The 25,007-nt window shown below is 35.9% G+C and overlaps 2 protein-coding genes across 2 annotated transcripts; one reads left to right on the forward strand and one right to left on the reverse strand.

Moving 5' to 3' along the window:
- Positions 1–846: 846 nt before the first annotated feature.
- LOC136799534 (insulin-like growth factor 2 mRNA-binding protein 2) lies at positions 847–12,306 on the forward strand. The gene is made up of 9 exons (XM_067056252.1): positions 847–1,161; positions 7,237–7,489; positions 7,800–7,886; positions 8,426–8,710; positions 9,167–9,341; positions 9,792–9,920; positions 10,169–10,462; positions 10,814–11,050; positions 11,734–12,306. Exons 1-9 carry the CDS (start codon positions 966–968, stop codon positions 11,809–11,811), a joined length of 1,734 nt encoding a protein of 577 aa, XP_066912353.1. The 5' UTR covers positions 847–965; the 3' UTR covers positions 11,812–12,306.
- Positions 12,307–15,634: 3,328 nt separating this feature from the next.
- LOC136799535 (uncharacterized) lies at positions 15,635–24,791 on the reverse strand. Its single transcript, XM_067056254.1, has 12 exons — positions 24,534–24,791; positions 22,280–22,347; positions 21,840–21,920; positions 21,241–21,319; positions 20,874–20,953; positions 20,156–20,267; positions 19,535–19,593; positions 19,045–19,167; positions 18,665–18,750; positions 18,150–18,244; positions 17,189–17,275; positions 15,635–16,773 (listed from the first exon to the last, which is right to left on the reverse strand). The coding sequence occupies exons 1-12, from the start codon at positions 24,640–24,642 to the stop codon at positions 15,740–15,742; spliced, it is 2,013 nt and encodes a 670-aa protein (XP_066912355.1). The 5' UTR covers positions 24,643–24,791; the 3' UTR covers positions 15,635–15,739.
- Between the last annotated feature and the right edge of the window lie 216 nt (positions 24,792–25,007).

The following is a 25,007-nucleotide window of genomic DNA, read 5'->3' on the forward strand; positions in this document are numbered from 1 at the left end:
AGTTTGAGAGAGGGAAATTTCGATTTTCGCGAATTTTGAACCCTTTGAACCAGAGAGTGAATTGGATTTTTGTAACCCCCGAAACCCATTCTCCCTTTTGACGTAAACGAGTTACCTTTTTGGCGCGCAAATAGTGTTAGCGAAAACAGGTACTTTTTGTATTTTTGCTGATCGTGCAAAAATAATGGAAATTAAACCAGCTTAATTATTATGGGGATAACATCATTTACAACTCATTTCAGTTTAGAGCTTTTATCTCCGAAAGAATATGCAACATTGAAGAAACGGGTTCATAATGGCGGCTTCACATTAGCCTGGATATCCAGGCTGTAAATTATTTCACAGTCTAGCTTTAGATATTTTATGTTCTGATTTACAGCCTGGTCTCCCTAGAGCGATTTGCATTCTCATATGAGAATGCAGTCCGCTTGCTTGCGCTCACTTCGCTAAAGCCGTAAGGACCGATCTACATGGTGCGGAGAAATTCTGAAACAAAAATAGGATAATCCTCCAGTTGCTAGTGAAGATAGGGCTTTCTGTTACATGAAAACATGAAAAAGAAGAAAACAGAGGCAAGTTCATTTTCCAAGAAAACATGGTTGGTCATGATAATGCATGCAAACTTTTTCATGGACTTTGGTGTAATCTTTGGATGTTTTAAATAGTTTTAGATCTTGTAAGACTGCTTTTTATTAATTTCTGTTTTGCTGCCCTGGGTTGGCTAGGAAACATGGGTTTTCACTTTCATTCTCTAGGGAGACCAAGCTCTATAATTTAAGAACTTTGTATGTTGAGGTAAATTTTGTTTTTTCTTAAATTTTGAGCTTGGATATCCAGGCTAGCTTCACATGTGAACAACAAAACATGAAAGTTGCTGCTAGCGAAGAAAGGTAAAGCGCTCAAATTTCCAAGCTTTTGGCCCTCTGCTCAATTCTAAATCCTCACTCTGCAATTTGGTTAAAAAGATGTCTCAACTCTCAATCGAAATTCAAAAGGATGGGGAAACCACGGAAGGTCCAATTCTTGAAACATTGATCCATTTGATGAGCCAATGCAATTTGAAATATGATGAAATAAAAAGTGAAGAAGATTCCTCCTCGTCTGTGATTGTTACTTTCAAAAGTCAGGAGGAGGCAATACAAGCTATGGATAATTTAAATGGTAAGATCATGATTAAATCTGTTTTATTCAGGATAGACCTTTTCGCCTTTCCATCCGCCATCTTGAATTGTATGCAAAAATAGAGGAACGAAAAAGCCGTGGTTGGATTTAGTTGGAAATATGCAAAACATATGCAAGTTTACAAAAAGATTAAAAAGTCAAAAAAGCATCTTATTAAGCAGTTAGTCACACTAGCTTCCCGCCAAAATGCGTATCAAAGATTTTAAAATGCTGCGAAAGATAGCCCCTGCCCAGAGTTGGCGACCGGTCTAGTGTTTGCGACCGAACGTCTTTGAACCCAGAAAAGTCATGCAAAAACAAACCTCTTGAGAATTTCTTTTGGTAGTAATCTGCCTTGACCTATTTCCCGTACTGTGTAAAAAAAGTTCTAGAAAAGAACGAGTAGAATCCGAAAGATCCAACTTTGCACGGAAGCACATGAAAAACCCGGATTTTTCGAAAAAAATAAAAAATGGCTACCTGTGGACAAAAAAGCTTCGTAAGAAAAAACGCTTCAACTCCCACTCCAAAAAATACTTGTCCAAAACGATGAATATGTTAGAAAGCATTTCTGTAAAAATCAGCTCGATACAGTTTCCTTTGTTTGAAATATTGATAAAAAAGTTGATACAATCAGCTTCAAAATTTGATGTCCAGTCTGCGACCAACCAAACTCAAAAAATGAAAAAGAAGACTCTACATTGCGATCAAAACATTCCAGACGCGAAGAGAAAAAAACAGACAAAAAATTCCCGCATTTTTATCAAATGAAGACTCTCCATAGACCGCCACTTTCAAAATAAAACAAAACAAACTATAGAAAAAAATGGCGACTTGAAGAAAAATTCTGAATAAACATGCCGAAGGGAAATGTAAGTAAGCTATTTTAAAACAAAAAAACGAGTGTAAATAAATGTAATACGGGAAAGCTTATGAGTTTTTTTATCATCCTGATCAATTAATTCTACCTTACCTGTAAGTAGAGCACTGATTTTTTCCTTCTTGCGATCGGTAGCAGACTGGTGGTACGTCGGTCGGGAACTGGGCACTAGTGCCTCTCGCTTCGAAAGTTTTTTATTCTAAGAAGATCGCCTCAAATAAAAAATCAAAACAAACACGAAGACATGTTAAAAGTTGTCTAACCGTTGGTTGAGAAGGATTTTCAAAAAAGTAAAAAGTAAGTGAAAATTTTGAATCAAAAAAATTTTGGTCGCCAACTGGGCAGGGTACTCTACTTGACTCTCAAGCAAAAAAATGCGCCGCAAAACTTCTAAAGAGATTCATGAAAAAATAACCCGGCGCTTTTTAATGAAATTAACATTTTCAGAAACTATGAGAAATTGCCTAAAATTTGAGCCATAGATGAAAAAATTTGAGCCAAGCCAACCTTCAAAACTAATTTGAAGATCAACTTCCCAAGAAAAAGATCGGGGGAGGCGGAACCCACCTAGATCCGCGCACCCGCTGTTTCCCGGAAATTTTGCCGGACCTCAAACAATGACCCATTTACATGTGTGGAATTATTTTTACTTTAGCGTATAAACAAGGCCTTAAAAATCGAAGCGCTGTCTCGGGAATTGAATGACAAATTTTAGTTGGTTGATTTTGCCTGCTGCACGTTTTATTTTGTTTCAAACTTTCAAGTTTTGATTAATTGTCTTGCGAACTTGATTCAGGTAACTGAATCATCCTTGTTGTGCAAATACATCCTGTAGATGACTGATGGTGTTTTTTCTGAGAGCTAGATTTCCTAGTGTGACTAACTGTTAAGAAATATTATAATCATTAGAACAATAAAAGATGGAATTTCTTAATCCAAAAAGAAATATTTACAGAACAACAAAAGCCTTTTAGAAATTTGTTCTTAAAGACATTGCATATTCTGTTTTCATGCCATTAAAGAATTCCACCAAGACGGAGTACACACATCAAACTTTCAAAACGTGACGCAAATTGAAAAGCAGTAATTATGACGTCACACATTCAGCGGGTTCAAATCAATGTTTTGATTTGATCGTCTGATGGTTCTATTCCCAGGAGAATAATTTACCGTCCAGCCAAATTAGGAATATTTTTGTCCTACGTGGGTGATTTTTCAGCTTGAGTTTATGTCTAATGTTATGGTTTTTTGAAGTGCTTGTTCTAAGAGATGAGCGAATTTGATTATTTCTAGTTTTCAGAAGAAGCAAATTTAATCTTTCTTCTACAAGATTACACTTTAATATAATGCCAATTATGCATGTAAGTTTTACATTAATACTTTCTTTTTGCATATGTTTTGCATACTTTCTAAGGTAATTTCACCACTGCAATTCGGCCACCATAATTTTTGCATACAATTCAATATTGCGGATGGAAAGGCGAAAAGGTCTATTAAGTAGTGCTAGTCCAGAGACTTGAGATCCCCTGCCTCTAGCTCTATTGAGCGCCATTCCAGAATAGGATCCTCCCGGCGCTCCTGAAACTTCCAGAGTTTTCCGGAGCAGCTTAAAAAACACTATTTTTCTCTCCAGAAAGTTCCGGAGCTCTTCCGGTGCTTCCAGAGCAAGTGATTTTTAACACGTTCTAAAAAACCGTTTAAACATGGTTTGAATTTGTCACATTATATTCAGAAGCATCACTGGTCGAAGTATCGAAAAAATTAAATAACGTGAGGTTTCACTTCCATGAGTAGGCTGATTTTTTTAAATACACTCATGCGCAGTTAGTTCTCACATGCATGATCAGCACTGCAAGCGCTATCGTAATTATATCGCGAATATCTTCTCCGGAAATTTCCGGAGTTCCAGTGCAGACCAATCGCTGAAACTGTACCTTTGGAACACCCGAAGTGCTCCAGAATCTTCCTGTGTTCCGGAGCATGAAAGAAACGACACTTATTGCTCTGGCCGTTTCCGGAGTGGCAGGAGGGTCCTTCCAGAATTTGTCTGTAACATGGGGGCGGACGACACAGGACTTCAGAGGGCAAAAGTTTTTACCAAAATTCGAAATTTCCAAGATGAGCGAAAAAAACGTATGAATTTCCAAGACAATTAATTGAATTAAAAAAGGCAAAAAAGAGTACATGGATTTTTATTGGAATTTCCGACCACCACTGCCACTGGAAAAGAAAAATTATTTCCAAGGCTAGATAGAATTTTAAAATGCACGTCGTCCGACAGGGGAGTAAAAAAAATTTCTGGAATGGCCCATTCCAGGCTGGGGGGGATAGTGCACAGCACGTCAAATATATTCGGAGTGAGGGAGTTATTACTTTTGGTTTGGGAACGTGAAATGCGAACGCGAACTACTAATATGTCTAAACTTTTCAATATATCACATCAGTGTAGACCTAACTCTTCATACAAAAATTACGGGAAACGCATATTTGGACTTTTTACCCTATGCTGCACTCAAGCACTTGAGCCAAAATCCCGCAAAGGTGGGACAAAAATCAGTTTTTTGAAGTTTGCAAAAAACGCCACATAGAAGACCTTTCAAATTCAGTATGTGAATAGAGCAGTAAAAAATACAACTTTTCTATTTTTCCTTTTTTTTGCAAAAGTTCTAGGAATGAAAATAAAGGGATAATGATAATTGAATACTATCCATTGATGATCTGCGGCACTATCGTAAAGCTAGAATCGCTTCGCGTACTCTTCACTTGAGAAAATGATTGACAGATTGAAGTTTTTCATCCCGCGGTGGGCGCCGCGTGGGAGCTCGGGCGCTCTGTGAGAGTTCTCGGCTCAATCCTCTGACCGCGCTAAAAATGGTAGACTGAGCTGTGATAGATCATTTCGATGGAAGTTGTTGGAATGTTTACAAGGCTCTTGACAGAATGTTGTTTGTTTTATTGTCAAAGATGCCAGTGTCGTTATAAATTTTGTTAGATCTGACAAATTGATGTTTGTAAGTGCACTTTATAGTTTTGATTCCCATTGAAGAATCATATTTTGGTTTTCATGTTATTAGATGCCTTTTTAGCGTTAGAGCTACACTTTATATCTCCAGAACTAATAGATTTTTTGAAATTCTGTAAAAAGGTCCAAGTTCCTAAATAGTTTTACTATGGTTTGTGAAAAAATCATAACCATCAGTGAAATACTCTTTCATCTATTTAAGATTGAAGACAAAAATTTGTGAAGAAAAATAAACCTTGAGCACAAAAAACTTTTTTAAACACTTTTTCCACCGAAAAACAAATAACTTTTATAGACTTACCTTCCCAAAATATTGAAGAAGTCTCTGCTAATTAAAGTAAATGAGATAAGATAAGATAAAATAAAACCTTAAAATCAACCAGCATTTACAACCTTTTGTCCAAAGCAAAAGACGTGCTTTTCTCGCCACCATCTTGTTTTAGAATGAGAATTATTTTTGGTTCCAGTTCCCACAGTCTTTTTTTCATCCAATCAGATTGCACGATTTCACTTTTGCTTTCTCTAGTCCAATAAGACTGCGGGATTTGAGTCATGTGACATCTCGATTGAAAAACCCGTGCGGAATAAAATAGAATTACAGGGGGTCACACTAGTGGCTACAGGAACTGAAAGCAAACAAATAAGGCCAACATGTTTGGTTTTTCTGAAGGACAAAAGGTATATAGGAAGCTTTATTGATGAAGGAGGGATAAGGCTGGGACTATCTATTTAAAAGAAATAGACATAAAAAGAAACTTTCTTGGGTGATAATTAAGATTTTACTTAGAAACTTAGGGACTGGAGCGAATATAAAGTAAGATATTGGCGCAAGTTAAAGCTTTTCAAGATGAGAGAGGCACACTGTCATTCTAACGCCCAATTTCATGATGCCAGGTTTAAGTCCCTCTTCCTCAACCGCTATATAACTACATATCGTCAACTGCTCTAACTTGGGACTATCTGACAAAACATGTGACGGCAATGCGGCCACCATTTCATTTGATTTGAGTTAATGGATGGTGTATTAAAGCTTTTTAGTGTGGGTGGCCGAGCGCATAAAAGTAACATACGAAAGCGAATAAAATCTAATACAATCAAACTTAATCGCAGCAATCGAACGGCAAATCTTGGGTAATATTCAATTTCAAATTGCGTTCAATTGAATCGGCGTTCAATTCCTTTGATTGACATCGTCTGGAAATTTAACTGTAAGTGAAAATACAAGCCAGATACCGTGAGATTGGGTAACTTGTATCAGTGGAGGCTAACATGCATAGCGCTCAAATGATAACCTGGCTGGTCATTAAAATACAAAGTTAAATCAAAACAAAAATGATAGTAGAGCTGTGAGCAGAGCTGCATAGTTCATTTGTCTTGAAATTTTGCTGCTTTGATTGGTCAGTCATTTGATGGCTATGCAAGTTTCCCTCCCAGTTTTCAGATCGTGGCAGAGCTGCCCCTGAGATATTTTTTGTGTGCTGAATCTCTGCCCCTGAATTTTTCTGTGCTGTGTTTTGGTACCGCAATTGAGATGTTCAATAGTGTTGAGGGCATTATTTTTCAGGACAGAAGACCGTGTTTTGCCAAAAGGGCGGTCGATTGGGCATAAACTTATTAAGGTCCCTGATTTTTAACTACTTATCAAAATCATTTACAGAAAAAAAGATGTTGGCCGTTGGCGGTGGTCTGTAGATGCTGCCCTTGGGTTCTTGGATCTTGCACTTTCTGCCCCTGCCCTGGTAAGAAGGTGCTGCCCCCGAGATCTCGATGAAATCTGCCATGATCTGAAAATTGGTTTCCCTCCACTGATGCAAGTTACCCGACTTCATGGTAATCAACTGTCCCAATGTTTCGACCAATCATCCCAAGTAAGAGCAGTTGACGGTCGAGTGTAAATAAAATGTAAAACTAATTTAGCAATTTTTTAGGGTGAGAAAATCAAATATCCCAGGGCTTTCGGGGTGTTTGCCCCCTGAACCCCCACCAGCAGGGATAGGCTTATCAATAGGATCACAATTAAATTTGTATGAAATTTTACTTTGAAAAATGGAAAATTTGAAAAATGAAGGAATTTCCATTTGCCATTACTAAACCAAGGCAAAGGGTATGCTGAATCTCTTGGTATGTCCTTCATGCAGAGTGTTAGTATATTAAGTCAATCTTGAATTTGTAGGTATAGATGTCATGGGATCAAATGTAGTAGTTACAGTGCCAGAGGAAGTAAATGGTGATGCAGAAGCAAGTCATGAAGAAGAATCTAGACCACAGCATAGAGAAACTTATGATCGAAGAGGTGGCGGTAGATACAATAGAAGGTACACAAGTCCAAGATATCAGAATCATATGCATGATCAATCACCAGGCAATTATGGTTACCAGCAGCAACAGCCACATCAACCACAGCAAATGGATCAATATCCATGCAGGTTTGTGGACGACGAATCTGTGTTTTTCTCCTTGCTAAATGAAGTCAAAGATTTTCTATCATTAAAAGCTCTCAGAGCTTCCCAAAAGCATGTTCTAGGAGAACCCATGATGCGCCCCAAATATAATTTATCTCTTCTATATTTATTTTATTTGTCTGGTCAAATCAACAGGCCAAAACTACTACGCACAATCTTCAAACTTACTACCATCCTTTAAACTTCAAGATTAAAAAAAAGATTTCTTATACTGATGAATAAATGGAATCAGCATTTTTCATCTGTCATTCATTCATCCTGTCATCATTTTCAGATTGCTGATACCAAGTCACATGGTGAAAGTGATCCTGGGGAAAAATGGCACGACTATCACCAGTATTCAAAAGAAGACTAACACTAAGTAAGTAAACTAAAAATGGTTGAATATACTTGTATACTATATTTTACTTTAGGGAGTGTGACGATAGGAAGAGGTTTAAATAAAATAATTCTGAAGGATTCCTTTCCTAGAATTCCAAAACTCTTTACTGTTAAAATCATAATCGTAAATCAGTTTTAGTTTAGACGGTCCACTTATCGCCCTACCCATTCTAATTGTGAATTAAAGTGGATAATAAAGTGGGCTGTCTAAAGTCGATGCCCTCTTTTGCCGTCAATGCATGCATGATTTCTTTTAATCTTTTCCAAGCAAAGATTTTAACTGCCAACTTTATGCCCACTTTTTGCCTACTCTAACAATTAGAATAGGCAGGGCAGAAAGTCGGCTGTTTAAACTAGAGCTCATTGTTTAGTGGTGCCCCCGCACTACGATTCGCATCGCTTTGTAAATAACCTAGGTCAGCACATGCTATAAGGGGAATAAAGCTACCACTACTCTGATACAAGATAAAGAATAGAAGATGCACCATTTTTCAATTGAAATTACCTTTACTTTTCCAGGATTGACATACACAGGGACAAAGGTAGTGGACGAGGGAGACAAACGGATGATACGTTAACCTCCATCAAAGGTGATCCTGAAGCTTTTTCAAATGCAATCAAAGAACTACTCACTGTAATCAATGCAGAGCTTGAAAGTGAAGAAAATGAAGATCCTATGCCCCTTCAATTGAAATTACTTGCTCATGATCTGTTGTGTGGCAGAATTATTGGCAAAGGTGGAAACAACTTGAAAAGTGTTCGACAAGAATCTGGCATCAAAAAGCTGATCATTTCTAATTCCATGTATGTACACTTATTTTGAAGTCCAAATTTGGTTTAATATTGGGTGTGCCACAAAAAAGTTTTCTTCTGGACTTAATTTTCTCGCTCTCTTTGAACTCTAAAATAATAAAAATTGTTGCCTTGGAAAGGGGAAGATTATTAATTTTCTTAGCTCAAAAGTTGTGTTCAAATGAATGAAAAACTCACTTTCAAAAAGTGCTTGAAAATGTTTAAAATCTGGCTATCAAATTAAATATTTGGAGTATGCATTCTATCATTTATTTCAAGTATAAGTTTAGAGATGAATTTTAAGTTAATAAATTTGTGTTTTTAAACTGCAAATTGCAAACAAAAGCTCATTATCAAAAGGTAATTGCTATTGTCGTTTTTAGAAGCAAATTTGATAAGCCAATATTTGACTTTTTTCGTTCATTCTATCATTTATTTGAACCAATGAACCAAATTTCTCTCTTTCAGTTACGACGAAGGAGGTCAATTCGGTCCCAATGGTATGATGGTGTCTTTAGGAGAGAGAGTTATAACCGTTGAAGGAACGGTTGATGCAATTTCTGCTGCAGAGAGAATCATCAGCCAACGGTTGCGCGATTACATGGAGAAAGATTTAAAGAATTCAACAAACAACCAACAAGTGGTAAGCTGATTAGATTTTTATTGCAACACTTATGTAGCTTACAAATGTGGATAAAGGTTAATGACCTCAGAATTGTTATTGGACAGTGTTGTCCTCCATTGCGATAATTAAGCTCCTTTCTCTTTGAAAAAAGAATTGCTTATGCTAATTCTACAACAAGAAAAAACAGACCATGTATTTGAAATGATTCTTTGTGCATCTAAGTATTACGAAGTGAAAGGTGTTATGGACTAATGAAAAGTTCCTCATTACGTAAGGTAATATTCATGATATGCACCGTCATTGCAATGTCTTCCCCGACCCAACAGATGATTGGTTGAAAGTAACGTAAAATCAGTCATTACGTCACTTACACCCAATCAGCTATTGGGTCCGTTATGTAATATCAGAAGACATTGCAATGGTGCATGTTATAAATAAACATGATTTGGAATTCCATTTTCCTCACAGAGTAACGGATATTGTGGTGGTGGGCAGACAAACAACTATTACGGCAGTGGCGGTAATGCTTCTGGTTCCTACCCTCAAATGCAGATGATGTATCCTGCCAGCCGAAACCCCTATCAGCAATACCCCATGGTACGTTTCTTATGGAGTACTTTATAGAGGTTTTGGATATCTCTTCACCTCATATTATCTGGCACTTTGGGTAATGAATTCGTTAACCAGTATCAGTGAGGAAGTTTGTTTTTGTTTCATTTGTTGCGGGATTTGATAAATTGTTTTTTTCTTATCACATGCAAAAGCTAGAATCTCAAAATTTTCAACACCTTCCCTTCATTTGCATTTAACAACTTAAAACTTGGTGTCATTGTTTGTGATTTTAGGGTTACGCAGGTTACTATCCTTATCCATACACAAACACTTATCCTGGTGTTCTTGGTCAAGGTTACCCTCCATTCAGCGGTGTCATGACCTCCCCACCTCAAGCCTTATACGGGGAAGAAGAAACCTGTGCTATCCTCATTCCTACCAAAGAAGTGGGCGCCGTCATCGGGCGGAATGGCGGATATATCAACAAAGTGAAACAATATAGTAATGCACAAGTGAGAGTGGTGAAGGGTGAAGAAGGCGGTGAAAGTAGGGTGGAGATTAGAGGAACGCCCGATGCTCAATGGCGGGTAAGATAATCGATAATTAACAAGTTTGAATTTTGTAACTTGTGTATGAAACTTTATGTTCACTTTGCGTGCAGACTTGCCTTAAAGATGCCTTTCTTTAGTATTTGCTTTTAAATAGACCCTAATGTGGGTGTGTATAATGATGTATTTAAAGTAAAAATTGATCGAATCTTTAAAGCGTCCATTCCAAAAAAAGATTTCAACTGTGATTGGAGATTAAGTTGAACCACCTCTATGGGTGCTATCGAATCGGCGCGCTTGGTGGCACCGACTGCAAAAAGAACATATTGAGTAAGAACCTCTTCTTCTAGAAAGGCTGGTAATAACATTCATCCCTTTCTTCCGTTACAGGCTTCTCTATGCGTGTTTGGAAAAATCAAGGAAACGATGAAAGTACCTTACAGCGATGCTCAATTACGAACAGAATTCATGGTTCCAGGATCGTGTGTTGGTCGAATCATTGGAAAGAAGGGACAAGTCGTTCAAGACATACAAGATAAAGCTCAGACTGATATTGAAGTTCCCAAAGATAAACAAGGGGGTGACGATGTTCCTGTCTATATCACCGGTACCTTCAATGGCACACAGGTACTTGCACTGCCTTCGTTTTGTATTTTTTCATTCACTTTCAGCAAAAAGTGTTCATTTTCATCAAGTTAAGTGCTCTTTTATATAACATTGGATGTAGCATTTTGTCTGTTACTACCCTGGAGCTTTAATATCTTGGAAACCCCGATAAACGACCTAAAAGTTGGTCGAAAAAATCTTGATATTTCAGTGGTTTAAGTATTATTTATTATATACCTGTAGGCAAAAACAGGCCATTGAATAATTCCTGATATACCATGGCTATTATACCACGGTAGAATTTTTTTTCAAATTTTGCTTTCAAAGTTTGATTTTTTTGTTGCTGTTGTTGTTATCAAAGAAATTCATTAAAATAAATCCCTTGTCAATTTCATAAACAAATTTTATGACTCTAAGTAATTAAGAAAATCATTAAAAAAGAAAAACATTCGAACGTTCGATTATGGGAGTGTTTTAAGTGAAACGTTTGGCCATTGACATAATTAATGTTTTATTTTTGCCTGGAGGTATATAATAAAACATATATTCAATAGGTTTTCGTTGGTTATTGGATTTATTAACCCTCGGTGATGTATATTCAACTCGGCTTCGCCTCGTTGAATATTACATCACCGAGGGTTAATAAATCTCAATAACCAACTTTTACCCATTGAATATCTGCTTAATATTCCACTCTTTTTCAGATCGCGTTAAATCGTATCCGTGATATTATGCAACGAGCTCGCGTTAAACCGATGGCTGGCGAAGAAGAACAAGAGTGAGTTTTTGCTCCAATCCATCAAACGGTGTTTATGGTTAATTTTCCATTGTACTCCTCAGTTAAATATCAAATCTTCAACTCGGGACAGTTTTTAATTTTTAGGTCAAATATTTTATGTAGCGTTTTAAATCATCATCATCATTATTGTAGTTTCACGAGTTTTACAAGTATTATTTCGACACCATTTTATAAATTCAGCGTCATTAGTTTAATAATTTGTTTTTGATTCATTGTGGAAAGATTTCCAAAATGTTATATTCAGTCCTTTGATTTGTAAATAGAATATTTTTTATGAAAAATCAAAATTTTTATGCTTACAGCTAAAAGTATTAGAACAAAGTAAAGAACGGGTGCAGTGAAAATTTTGAAACAGTTATATTGACGTTTTGCGTTTTTATCGGACGAACCGTTGGACGTTTTGAACCTATATTATGAATTTATGTGGGCGGATAGGGCGTTATAAAGGTAACAGAATAGATTCATTGTGTTATCAATAGTGTGGTCGTGTTACAAAAATACAGGCTGTTTGTAGGAAAAAAATAAGATCTAGCTGAAACTTTCTCCAGACCTTCTCTATAGGATGCTTATACCTCAGGAAAAATTCCCCTAAAATCCCACTGGTGGAACATCCCTTTTTTGGGACATTTCTATTTTCCCCAGGCAAAACCCTAAGGGCGAAATTTTTTGAAAATTTCAAACTTATTTCCAGACAATATCATGTATACCATTCGAAAGCTCTCGAAAAACTATATAGAAGACTTTTAAACGGTTATAGCTGATTTCCTTACCTAACTCGAGATATTCCATGCGCAAGTTCCACTTTTCGCCACACTTTGGTCAAAATTGACCATAAATAGCATCTTCTGCGTGAATTATCTTGAGTTAGGTAATGAAATCGGCTATACCCGTTTAAAAGTCTTCTATATAGTTTTTCGAGAGCTTTCGAATGGTATACTTGATAATGTCTGAAAATGAGTTTGAAATTTTCAAAAAATTTCGCCCTTAGGGTTTTGCCTGGGGAAAAAGGAAATGTCCCAAAAAAGGGATGTTCCACCAGTGGGATTTTAGGGGAATTTTTCCTGAGGCATAACCATCCTATAGAGAAGGTCTGGAGAAAGTTTCAGCTAGATCATATTGTTTTCCCGTAAATTATGCTAAACGACCACACTAAATCGAAGCATGTGAAGATTCAATCAAAAAATCATTTCACTGCACTTAATTGGGTGTTTAAAGTTGTGTATTTATAGTATTGTAAAAGTCAATATGTTTATTCTATTTGACAGTTTGTTGTTTAAAATTTTGATACTCTTTTTCAATAATATCATTTAATTATTATATTCCAAGTAAATTAAGAAAGAAATAATACTAGACATTTACGAATGTTATTTTTAAATTAACTTTTGTTTTCATTGTGTTGTATTTACACTTCCTCGTATTATACTTTCAATTTTCATACCCATTGGGCTGTTCCATTAAAAACCATACAGTGGGGCGGATGAACTTCTACAAGTCAAAAAAAATTATTGAAAATGTGAGGATACCCCTTGAAAAATGGCAAAAAGAAAAAAAAAACACTGGAAATATTTCTTCGATTACCATCTGGAAATGTTCGTCCACCCCCTGTATGGATATAAAATGGAATGGTCTAATTTAAGTGACTGAAAGAAAGAAGCAAACATCCTATCACGATCTAACATTACGAGATGAAATCCTTTATGCTATCGCCTCGAGTGATTGATCCCGATTTTTTCCTCGAAACCTTTTTATTATTGTACAAACATTATTTTTCCAAAAGTTCGCTAAACATCCATACGTTAATAATTAATCCAAAACATCCAAAACGTTAATACATAAATAAGTCTGTCTCAGAAACAGCTTTGGAGACAAAAATGGTAACTTTTGATAGAATTCAAATTCGACAGGATTTTGTGATCGTTGTAAAGAACTAAATACATCTGCCTCCATTATATTTGAATGGTTATCACATAATCTAATGAAAGGAAATGCCGAGAAAACCGAATTCATTCATTGCTAACAGCATCGATAATGAATTAAGTATGGCAATTCAAGATCAGCGGGTTTCAAATAGCAACCAAATAAGATATCAGGAATGACTTTTGACAACCATCTCACATTCGAAAATTACATCGAACAACGCTGTAAAAAGGCAAGTCAAAAGATAAGTCGATAAGTGCTCTAGCGAGAATAGTCCCTCATATGAATCAAGCTAAACGACAAAAACTAATGAAAGCATTTTTCAAAAGTCAGTTTAACTATTGTCTGTTAATTTGGATGTTTCATATAGCCGCCGCTTAGAAAATAAGATAAACCATTTACATGAACAATGTTTAAGTCTATTCTTCCCTGAAGAAAATTTGAGTTTTGAAGAACTTCTAGAGAAAGACAGTTCAGTAACTAACCACCATCGTAATATTCAGCTTCTGGCAACAGAGCTATTCAAATACAAATCAAACATTTCAAAGCTAAATTATGGAATATTTGTTCATAATGAAAGGTCTACGAATACACGACATCAAATGTTTTTCAAACCTAGAAACATCAGAACAGTGTTCCACGGTGAGGAGTCTCTATCTTATCAAGGCCCAAAAATATGGAAATTATTTCCCCAAGAACTTCGACATCTTAATGACCTTAAGGAATTTAAAGTTAAAGATAAAATTAAGCATTGGGAACCAACGTCATGTCCGTGTAGAATATGTCGGAATATGTAAAATGTACATTGCGGTGTCAGCTTCATTTAAGAACTATATAAGTTGTAAATAGGTTGACTTGTATTAGCCTGTAGCTATTTGTTTTTATGTCAACGATTAATAACAATTACAAACAAAGATACTCAGGATGAGAATTTCAAATAAACAGAGTATGAAAGTGGATTGTGTTTTTCAAAAAGGACAAAGCTCTGGAACTGAAAAATTTTATCCTTATACTTTTTATACTTTATTGAGTACATTTTGCCTTTTAAGAATTGACTTTTTCTCGCGAATATCGAATAAAATTTCGCTCACGAAAAGAGATTGTATCATATTCATCAGTTAAATAGAAAAGTGATCAAGTGGCTCTGGTTACGAGATTGCCCTAGGATGAACTTTCTTCTAGAAGAGAATTTGTGGTTAAAAGCTTCCTTTTTCCGGATATTTCAGGTAAAATGGAGTCTTCTTAGGTTAGAATGCACAAGTATTTTACCGATAGACTTGGACCTTTTGTGAAAAGTATCAGTGCCATTAAATGTGAACTAAGTGTCTGGTACATACAAATAAGAACAGGACCCTGCCGTGACGTAATTGGAGGGGTTTGCTGTCTCCCCAATTATTCAAACTTTAGAAACGCCTCGTCTCACCCGAACTATAGGCATCAAATTGCATCAGTTTGAAATACTAATATACATGTAGTTTTATTTGATTAAAATACTTAGCAATAAATAATAAAATATTATAAAAAATTTAAAATATAAAACATCTTTTTTCAGTAACAAAATAATTTATATTTATAAACTTGATACAAAATTACGATAAAAATTTACAATGATATTTTGAATCGAATCATAATAGAACGGAAGAACTGGAAAAATAGCTTAACAAATGAGATATTTTCAAACCTAAAGTAGATAAATCAATGAAGGGAGTTTGATTTCACTAGGCTAAAATATTCAGTTATTGATAAGCGCCAATGCACAGTGGAGTCTCGAAAACTCGAAAACCATGAAGATCACAAATTTGGTCGAGTTATTGAAATAATGGTTTATGAGCCATTCTTAACTGAAAGGACAAGAAAGCTTGTTAGAGTTAAGGATATATTCAAATTACCAGAACTTACTTCTAATCGATTTTATTAGTTTTCAAATTTACTAAATGTGCAAATAATAGTTTTTGAATTTTGATATAAGAACTTTAAACAGTGGGTATATTAAATCATCTTTTCGAATACAAATCTTTGATCGAGCTCAACGATTTTGATCGTTTTCGTTTCGGTTTTACCTTACTCTTTGAAGGCCGTCTTTCTGCATTGACCAGGTCTAGAATGTCTAGCATCTCAGATGAAGACGATTGAATACTTGAAGAAGCATGTGTACCGATATTGAAAACTGTCTCTACAGATTTGGCTTTACCGTGCCGAACAAGGGTTACTGGTCGTGGAATTTCCTCAATCTCCTCAATAATGACGTCACTCACTATATCGGATACTCCGTTTCGAAATTCGGACGCTCGGCGAAATTTTCCGCCATTTTGCACTCTACCCATGGGTCGCATAACAAAAGTATCTTTGAAATTTGAAGTATGTTGTTCACTAAATCCTGCTGTGGAAAAGTCAGAATTTTGCGATGACGATTTCGGTAAAAAGTTCGGATTATAGAACTCCATACCACTGCTTGTCGAGTCAGATCGGACTCTATATCTTGACAAAATGTTTGATAAGGTATCATCATTAACGTCTATAGACACACCGAAAGAATTGACAGATTCCCTTTTCCTCCAAAAGCAACATCCACAAAGATCGTGCTCACTTTCAACCGATATGGTTCGATAATATAATTTATGTAATCGATTCGATGCTTGTTTCGATATTCGTTCGATGACACTTGGACGTTGCTCGTTACTTAACCGATCTGGCATTGAATTCGATTTCACAAAATCACCAGCATTTGGTACACTCAATTTTGATTTATTATTGTTTTCTGAGTCATTGAATTCTATCGAAATATCACTTACTGTTGAATTCGTGGAGGAATGCCGCCTTTTGTCACCCTGCCCCAAAATGGCGGAATCGGTTGAATTCAAAGAATCCCTCGCCGAAGAAGTATTTATGATGATATTATCTCTGGTGATGTCTGGAAGATCTGAGGAGATGCTATCAGCTTTGGACATGGAACTTGAGAATAACGATCGTACCAGTCCTCTTGGGAAACCCATGGCTAAAATGGTTGAACTCGTTTGCTGTCCCTCGACTGAAAATAACGAGAGGAGAATAATTTTGAATACATAAGAAAAAGAATGAAAGATAACCTTTAAGTTTATTAAAGAGTATTCTTTTTGATTTGATTTATCACTTCCCTATGGTTACATTGCGCTCTTCCAAATATGCTCTGTTTTGGGGTAATTTCGCTCTAATTGGGGGTAGTTTTGAATGTCCAGGGGGTCAACTAAATCTTGTCCGGGGGGTTAGACCTGCTGTCCGGTCACTATTTCCAGGGGGTAAATTTCCAAAAAATGTTATATCCTCCACCCCCCCCCATATTCAAATTTTCTCTGGAAAAGCCCATTTTGATGTTTTTATACAGGTTCTTTGTCAAGTTTACTTCAGTTGTTTCTTGGTATAAAACCTTTATCGTAAATTGTAAAAAGTCATAAACTATTACTTACAATGACTCTTTAATCCGATGCCAAAGTTGGAGATGACTTTGAGGGTTGCCAGGGATAGCAAGAAGAACATTACCAGAGCGACTGATGCTGCAAGAGACAGATAAAGAAGTTTCAGAGATTTAAGGTTGATTCAAAAAAGTTTTTGTGGCTGAAAAGCCAAGATAATAGTCAATGACCAGCTAAATATTATGCATTCTTACTTGACGATACGGTAAAGATATTCAATGTGCCTAAGATGTCTAGTTCTAATTGTATTCTTCAGATTAAGTGCTACAACCATGCTCATAATATTTGAGAGAAAAGGGAATTTCCAGCAAACTTATAGAGAAGCGAGATTAGACCGAGGATTTAGGAATTCAGGGTCTCAGGATCCAAAAGTTCAAAAATAAATTGTTGCCATATTGCTGAGAATAATAAATAGCCTGAAAGCACTTTACCCCTTGAAAATCAAAGTATCAAATGAAAAAAAGTGTAAAATGCCGAAATCGCCGTTCTCGCACGAAGTTTAAATACCGAAAATTCCCAAAAATCTCTATATATCTCAACCATGATTGTAACACTCTACGAGAACAACTTAGGAGCGAATTACAAAGAACTCGTGAATGTGGTTGGAATCAATTACCAGTATTTGTTTCTTACAGAGATAAGTAGAGTAAGATGCGTCAAAATAGGAGGTCTTAAATCAATCTAATTCACGCACAACCTTTACCACAGATTTCTGTGAAGCCCGGAGGGCTAGATGTTGTGCTTTAAGCTCTTCCAAGAAAAAAAAAGTGAATATCCCAAAAAATATTGCTGCTATTCTTTTCGAAAACCCGCGAAGCTTCTAATTATGGTCAAGCGCTGAAATTCTATTGTAATGTCACGTGACCTAGGTAGGATTTCCTACCTAATCTTGGCACACTTTTCAGCCAAAGCACGACATCTAGCCCTTCGGGCTTTATAAATCTATGACCTTTACCTAAATACACGACATGCAGGATAACTTCTTCAGGGATGTCAGTCGTTTGATTGGCATAAAAAGCTTCACAATATTTGCACGTCTTTTTGCCAACACTATGGGTGAACAAGATGATTTGTAGGTGACAAACAAAATATAATAACATTCTTTGTGGAATGGTCAAATTAACATTAGGTAAACTAATTAAATGGATTATAAGCAGGAAACCATATTGTGATTAGACTAAAGTCTGTTTTCAGCGTCATCAAGGGCTATCAGATGAAAAGTCGCAAATGGTCGTTTCGAAGTGCATTGTTTGATAGGACAACCTGTGTGATAGATTGTACTCTGTATCAGAGCATAGCTCGCGTATACATACAGTGCACTTCATTCGAGAAATCTCAAATGGTGAACAGACAATGGCAACAGACCCTCTACAGAAATGAATTTTGAGATTTCCGTAGATTTCGAGTCTGTTTACAAACAAGATAGATTGATAATCAATTGATAATCATTAAAACAGAAAGATCCTCTACCTGTAAACCTCATATCCATTCAATCCGATCCCAGTAAGAAGTGTGATGAGAAAAATCACCATGATGAATTTGATCTCTTTCCGAATCTGAAAATCGAGAGAAATGTGACCATTACAGCATTTTCAAACTTGAACCCAGTTTCTTAGTTAGCGTTTTTATGATTCTGATAGTGCTCAGGGGAGGTCCATCAATATAACCAAGAAGTGGCTCTGGGTACAAGATCGTGTCTTTGTATATTACCATAAAATTGTACATAGACAATTTGATTTTTCTGAAAGCTTTCCGAATCTCAAGTGCTACCTCAAGTTACCTCAGACCCTTCAGATTGCTAAATCATACTAACAATACCTATATTTGCTTACTTTTTGTATAATACTTACTCCGTAAACAGCAAGTAAACACATGAACAGTGTGATTGGTATGAAACATATACTAATGATATAATTCACGCTGGTTGGAAAATCTCGTAAGATGGTCTGGTTTAAACAGATCGAAAACATGGTCTGAAAATAGAGAGCGGAAAAGTGATATATGATATTGTCTGTGAAGTAAAAGTTTCTATCGAATGGAGTATTTATAAATAGAAGATTATAACACCCTTCCATTCGGTTGCTAAATAGTTGAATATGTATTGAAAAGCCCCGGCCTGGAGCTTACGTTGAGAAATTAGTTTGTTTTGACCAATTTTTGATCACGTGATTAAATTATAATCCAATCCCAATTTTGTTAAAAACGAAGAAAAACGTGCTTAAAAAGTTGCAACATTAGCCTTCAAGAGATTTTTATATGGACTATGATAAGGCGAGATATCAAAATATTCTTTCTTATTGCGAGCGATAATTACTTTTCAAAAAGACGATAAATTCTTACCACAAACATGAGGGTCATTTTCATTAAACAAATTACAAGCTCATAATAATGATAACCAGCTGAAAATGAAAAAAGAAAAATAATGTTAAAAGATTCTAATGCGGTTGTATGATTACCGATTAGACTTATTACCGAGTTTATGTGTGTTTTTCTGCAACGGAGACGGTAAGGTTCTAATTTGTTTATATCTTGACTGACTAAAGACGACGGAAAATCAGCACTTTTACCGTCCTAGATTTTGCGGGTCAGAACTATGAGTTTTTCCGAATCGTTTCAGCCACTCTACCGTCCTCAAAAGTGCAAATACATAAACTCGCTATTGTGCTATTGTGTTTATAAAAACTTGATCATTTGAAAATTTTCGCAAACGAATACTTGCTTGAAACTCTAGATACGTTCAACAAATCCATTCATTCAGTAATATACTTTTTTATTAGAACTCAGTTTATGAGGACTTTTTAGGCTTAAAATTGTCCAAAAAATAACAAATCCAGATGATGTATGTATATATGTATCCAAATGTGTATTGAAAATCCAAAATGGTAAAGAATAGAGTATCTGCTTGAAGAAAATTAAAAATAAAAACCCGTTCAGAAGAAATAAACAATGTGTAATACAGACCTCTTAATCGGACGTTGAATCGAACGCGTTTATAAATTTTCCAGCCATACTCGATGAAGAGTTGGTGAGCGAGATATGTGAAGATGATGTTCAACATGATTAATACGACGCACTGAAAATGTGAAAACGAAAACAGATGTGAGGTTAACAAGTCTAATTGCGTCAATCTAATGAAATAAATTATATTATAAAGGGATCACTAAGTTTACATTTATTCACCCATGGTAAGTACTACCGTCAGTTTCCAGTCCTCAATTAGTATATATACATCACGCAGAAAAAGAATTCGTACGCACTCACTGCTAAACCGTTGGAAAGGGGACAGAGGCTTACAATAAAAATAATTAGTAGCTAAGAATATCCATTCGGTGGCTGTCGGTAGAGTTTTTCTAGTAGCACTATCTGACCTCAAAGATCGCATGCTGGGGTGGAGTGCCACACCTAATTTCAGCTCCCAGTTACTTAGATCAGATCACCCGAGTTATGGTACTCATTTGTTGAGTTGACAGTGACTGGCGATCGAATCCGCACAACTCTTGCACAACTCTTTGATTGCAAGAGAAATGTTCAACCGATTGAGTTACCCAAATGATTGGACTCTATCTGTAAAGATTAATTCTATTCTGTTCGTTATTTTCTTAATCTGAAATTATCTAGTATAAGGGGGCATATTAGGCTACCAGCCAGTAGAAAATGGGGAAAAAAAATTTTCACTTACATTCACGATAACCAAGATGCCGAGCTTTTTATCTATCTTCATAGCCAATCCGTGATATTTTTTATAACTGATGTGATAAACTGAAAGGAGAAAAACCCTGGTGAGTAACGTGTCGAAAGGTATATTACATTTTCGATAATTCCGTCACTAATTCCTTACATTTACGATTTTTACCCCCATTACTTCTAAAAAATTCCAAATACCTGTGAAGGGGGATCTCATAATATAATCTCTATATTCAAAATATTCCAGTAATCCCAACAAAAAAGACTTATTGTTCGAGTTCGAAATGGCAGAAGCCAAAATGAATTGAATAGGACTGCTGGGTCTAGTACGGTCAATTTGAAATTAAATGCCAAAATCTTACCTTGAACAAAACTGTAAACAATGTACGCGAAATTTTGAATCACAAATGCAACCACTTCCAGAAAGTTTTCATTTCGAACCTGAAAAAATTTGCAACGTCAGAACATTCTTTCTAATTAATTAAAAATATTCTATAAAACGATCAGACACAAATTTAACCAAACAGATCGATGTTCATAAAATCAGTTAAATTTGATCAAGTATTAGGAATTTGTGGCCTGGCGTGCCTATATGTTACCAAAGCTGAAAACCAAAAGAATTTCTCGAAAATTTGTGCTTGCGCGGCGCCAAAAGGAGAAAGCTGTTCTTTCTCTTGTTTAAAAATGATGTGTAGCAAACGGTAGGTAGAGGATATGTTTCTTTCTTCAAAAGTACGGGAAATATCTTCACGAGCTTGACCGTGGTGTTTTGAAAAATCCGACTGAACGATTTTTCAATGGACGATGTTTTCATATATAATGTTCAATGTTCGACATCTCGTCTGCCAAGCATCACTATCTGATGTCTTTCAAGTTCAATGTAAGCGTTAACTTGTTCATGGTTATATATCAGTGAAAGACTCTCACAACAAAAGATCCTAAGAATGGAAAATAAACTTACCGCAAATAAGCACAAGAAACAAGAATATAAAACGCCAAAACAAAACAAAGCCATGTATACTTTTCGACCAGGTCCCATACCCTAAAATCATAAAGATGAAGACGGATTCAGAAAAAGATAATACATCTCTGCTTCAAGGAAACTCAAGGGATAGCCTGTGGACTACAAATAACGAGATCCTTAAGTAGAAACATTTACTTTCGCGAATTCGACAAAAAAAAATTTTCGCGAGCATAAAGTTTCGCGAATTAGGTATAATTTTAGTAGAAAATTCAAGCTTTCGGTGTATAAAACTAGTGTTTTGATCGTTCAAATGTATTAAGAGATAAATTAGAAAAAATAGATACAGAAGCCGCAGGGATTCAGAAAATAAAGAATTTTACTATGCATTTAAACAAGATAGTAGGACTATTAAAGTTTTAACTCGAATTTTCACTTACGCCCTCTGCCACGCCCTTGAAATCGCCCAAAAGCATCATGGTCGTTTGTATGCTCCCAACCGCCAATACTGTAAGAAAGAATTCAAATTTGACTATTATCATGTTTGCCAATAGTTGGACAATTCACACTCAGACAGAGTTAGAAGTTATCGCTCGCTAAAGTGAAAGTAAAAATTTCATGAAAAAATATTAAGTACAGTTCAACGAATTCAAGAAAAACCGTTTTTCCGGCGATAATCGGCTGTTGCGGTGATTTTTAGATAATTCCGATTTCAAAAATCAATTTTATTGACAATAGAATCATGCTTGATGGTGTGCATTGTTATCAATAATGTTTTTGAGCGAAACGAACAAATATAAAGAAAAAGTTCAATGAAAATCTGCAAAAACGGCGATTTCCGGCATATTTTTCTCAAAAATCGGACTCGAAAATGTTTTGGACATTGCTAATACGCATCTTTGTGCAAGAAATCGGAAAAAACTAATGATGATATCTCGAGAAAATGCCAAAAGACCGGTTTTTCAGGCATATTTCTGGAATTTTCGGCCGGAAAATTTTTTTTTCGAAAATCAGGCTCCATCACATTTTGGACATCACTATTTTGCACCTTTGTGCGAAAAATCAGAAAAATCTAATGAGCCAATCTCGAGAAAAGCTGGTAACAGACAGACGGACGAACAGACGGACAAAGGTTAATTTAAAGGACCTCCGAGCTCCGAGGTAGGTTCAATAAACGTAGGAACAATAAAACGGTTGGGAAAGTTGCGCACTGCACTGTAAACTCGCTTTTGTAGTGAAACTCGTTTATGAATTGGTTTGGAGCTGAAGTCGCTCCTTTGGCAAAATACATCCCGTATTTTTCGAAAATCCAAGTCTCTGAAAGTTCGACGAAAAACCCAGGGATCTAACCTTCCAAAAATGAGGGCGTAAATTTAATAGCCATGATTAATTCAAAATCGCACAGCGAACATACATTATACAAAACAATTTGATCGAAAAATCCGAGGAAAAATCTCAGGATCGTCAGTAAGCCTTTGTTGTATTGATATTTATAAATGGATAAAAGGTAGTAGAAATCGCGCCATATTTATTGAGTCTTGCTGATTCAATTATCTTATCAACATGAAACCATTAGTCTTTCGTATAATATTGTCAAAAGTTGTTTTCATCAACTCTATGGATTGTAAACCTGTTTCAGCTATAATAACGTAATATTTGAAAACATGGGACAAAGATTTGTTTCTTGATTACGTAACGTGGCAACTTTTTTCTCGTAAATCTACTATGCCCCAGTTGAGAAAAAAAGGTTGCAATCTACAATGCTGAACTTAGCCTGGATACCCAGGCTGTAAACTATTTCACAGTCTAGTTTTTGATATTTTATGTTCTGGTCTACAGCCTGGTCTCCCTAGAGCGATTTGCATTCTCCATATGAGAATGCAGTCCGCTTGCTCTTGCGCTCACTTCGCTAAAGACGGAAGGACCGATGGCGCGGAGCAATTCTGTAACAAAAATAGGATAATCCTCCACTTGCTAGCTTTCTGTTACATGAAAACATGAAAAAGAAGAAAACAGAGGCAAGTTCATTTCCCAAGAAAACATGGCTGGTCATGATGATGCATGCAAACTTGTTTATGGACTCTGCGTCTCTGGTGTAATCTTTGGATGTTTTAAATGGTTTTAGATCTTGTAAGGCAGCTTTTTATTAATTTCTGCTTTGCTGCCCTGGGTTGGCTAGGAAAATTTTGGAAACATGGGTTTGGACTTTCATTTTCTAGTGGGACCAAGCTCTATAATTTTAGAACTTTATATGGTTAAGGTAAATTTTGTTTTTTCTAAAATGAATATGAATATCCAGGCAATGCAAAACTCAGCGAAACTTAAAAACTTTGGAGTCATCGAACAGCACTTTTTTTGCCATGGGCTGCTGAGATTACTCTAATATGGCTTCTTATAACAAAAATTATTACGGTGCTTTCTGCAGGCTAAACTGCCGGACTATATAACAAGTCTATTCAAGTGCCGTATGCCTTTAACGTATTTCTACATCAGCCTCTACATCTGGATTATTAGTAGTCTAGCTAGACGACTAATTCAGACATAGTAAAAAATAAGCAAAAAAAATGAAAGGAAAAAATTGTTTATACAGACTGATATTACCCCGTAAAAATTATCTTACTATTGCATAACATCCAGACTACTGTACATAAACGACTCCAGTCTAGATTATGAGCTTCGTATATGAAAGGATACCTTGAATAATGTTGAGTGTGAAGAAAATACGTGACGTCTTTGATAATTTTGTTTCCACATTTTGTTTGGTCGATGAATCCGGTCTCCGAAAATCGATCACCCGATCCATTCAAAAGAATCCCAAAATGGAAAATCGGGATATCACTTCGTCAGTGCTGGGTAATCGGTTTACGTTGGATCGATTGCTGCTTTCTTTCACGCTAGTCCATTTGGTTATCAATTTTTCAACTTTTTCATGTTCGAAATATTTTCAACTTAAAAAAAACAAAGAAAAGAGTTTCAGGTAAAAATATATATGCACCATATAATATCTAAACCCTTTCGAAAGACAAGACTCGCAAGACAAGAAACATGGAGTTTTCCGACTGAATTCCTACTGAAGCTCGCTAAAGATTGTTCCAGTACTGAGGTAATAAGTTTAGAAATCATGAAAACAAGGAAAACATTCATTTGACGAAATTCTAAATGATCAGC

Source organism: Clytia hemisphaerica, unplaced genomic scaffold (assembly GCF_902728285.1).
Source record: "Clytia hemisphaerica strain Z4C2 unplaced genomic scaffold, Clytia hemisphaerica genome assembly, whole genome shotgun sequence".
Lineage (NCBI taxonomy): Eukaryota > Metazoa > Cnidaria > Hydrozoa > Leptothecata > Clytiidae > Clytia > Clytia hemisphaerica.

Coding starts and splice junctions, on each gene's coding strand:
- LOC136799534 (XM_067056252.1), top strand. CDS start 966: ATGTCTCAACTCTCAATCGAAATTCAAAAGGATGGGGAAACCACGGAA. Junction 7,490..7,799: donor ATGGATCAATATCCATGCAG/GTTTGTGGACGA, acceptor CATCATTTTCAG/ATTGCTGATACCAAGTCACA. Junction 11,051..11,733: donor GTACCTTCAATGGCACACAG/GTACTTGCACTG, acceptor ACTCTTTTTCAG/ATCGCGTTAAATCGTATCCG.
- LOC136799535 (XM_067056254.1), bottom strand. CDS start 24,642: ATGGATCGGGTGATCGATTTTCGGAGACCGGATTCATCGACCAAACAA. Junction 21,921..22,279: donor TCAAGGGCGTGGCAGAGGGC/GTAAGTGAAAAT, acceptor TTATGATTTTAG/GGTATGGGACCTGGTCGAAA. Junction 20,268..20,873: donor GCATCTTGGTTATCGTGAAT/GTAAGTGAAAAT, acceptor TCACATTTTCAG/TGCGTCGTATTAATCATGTT.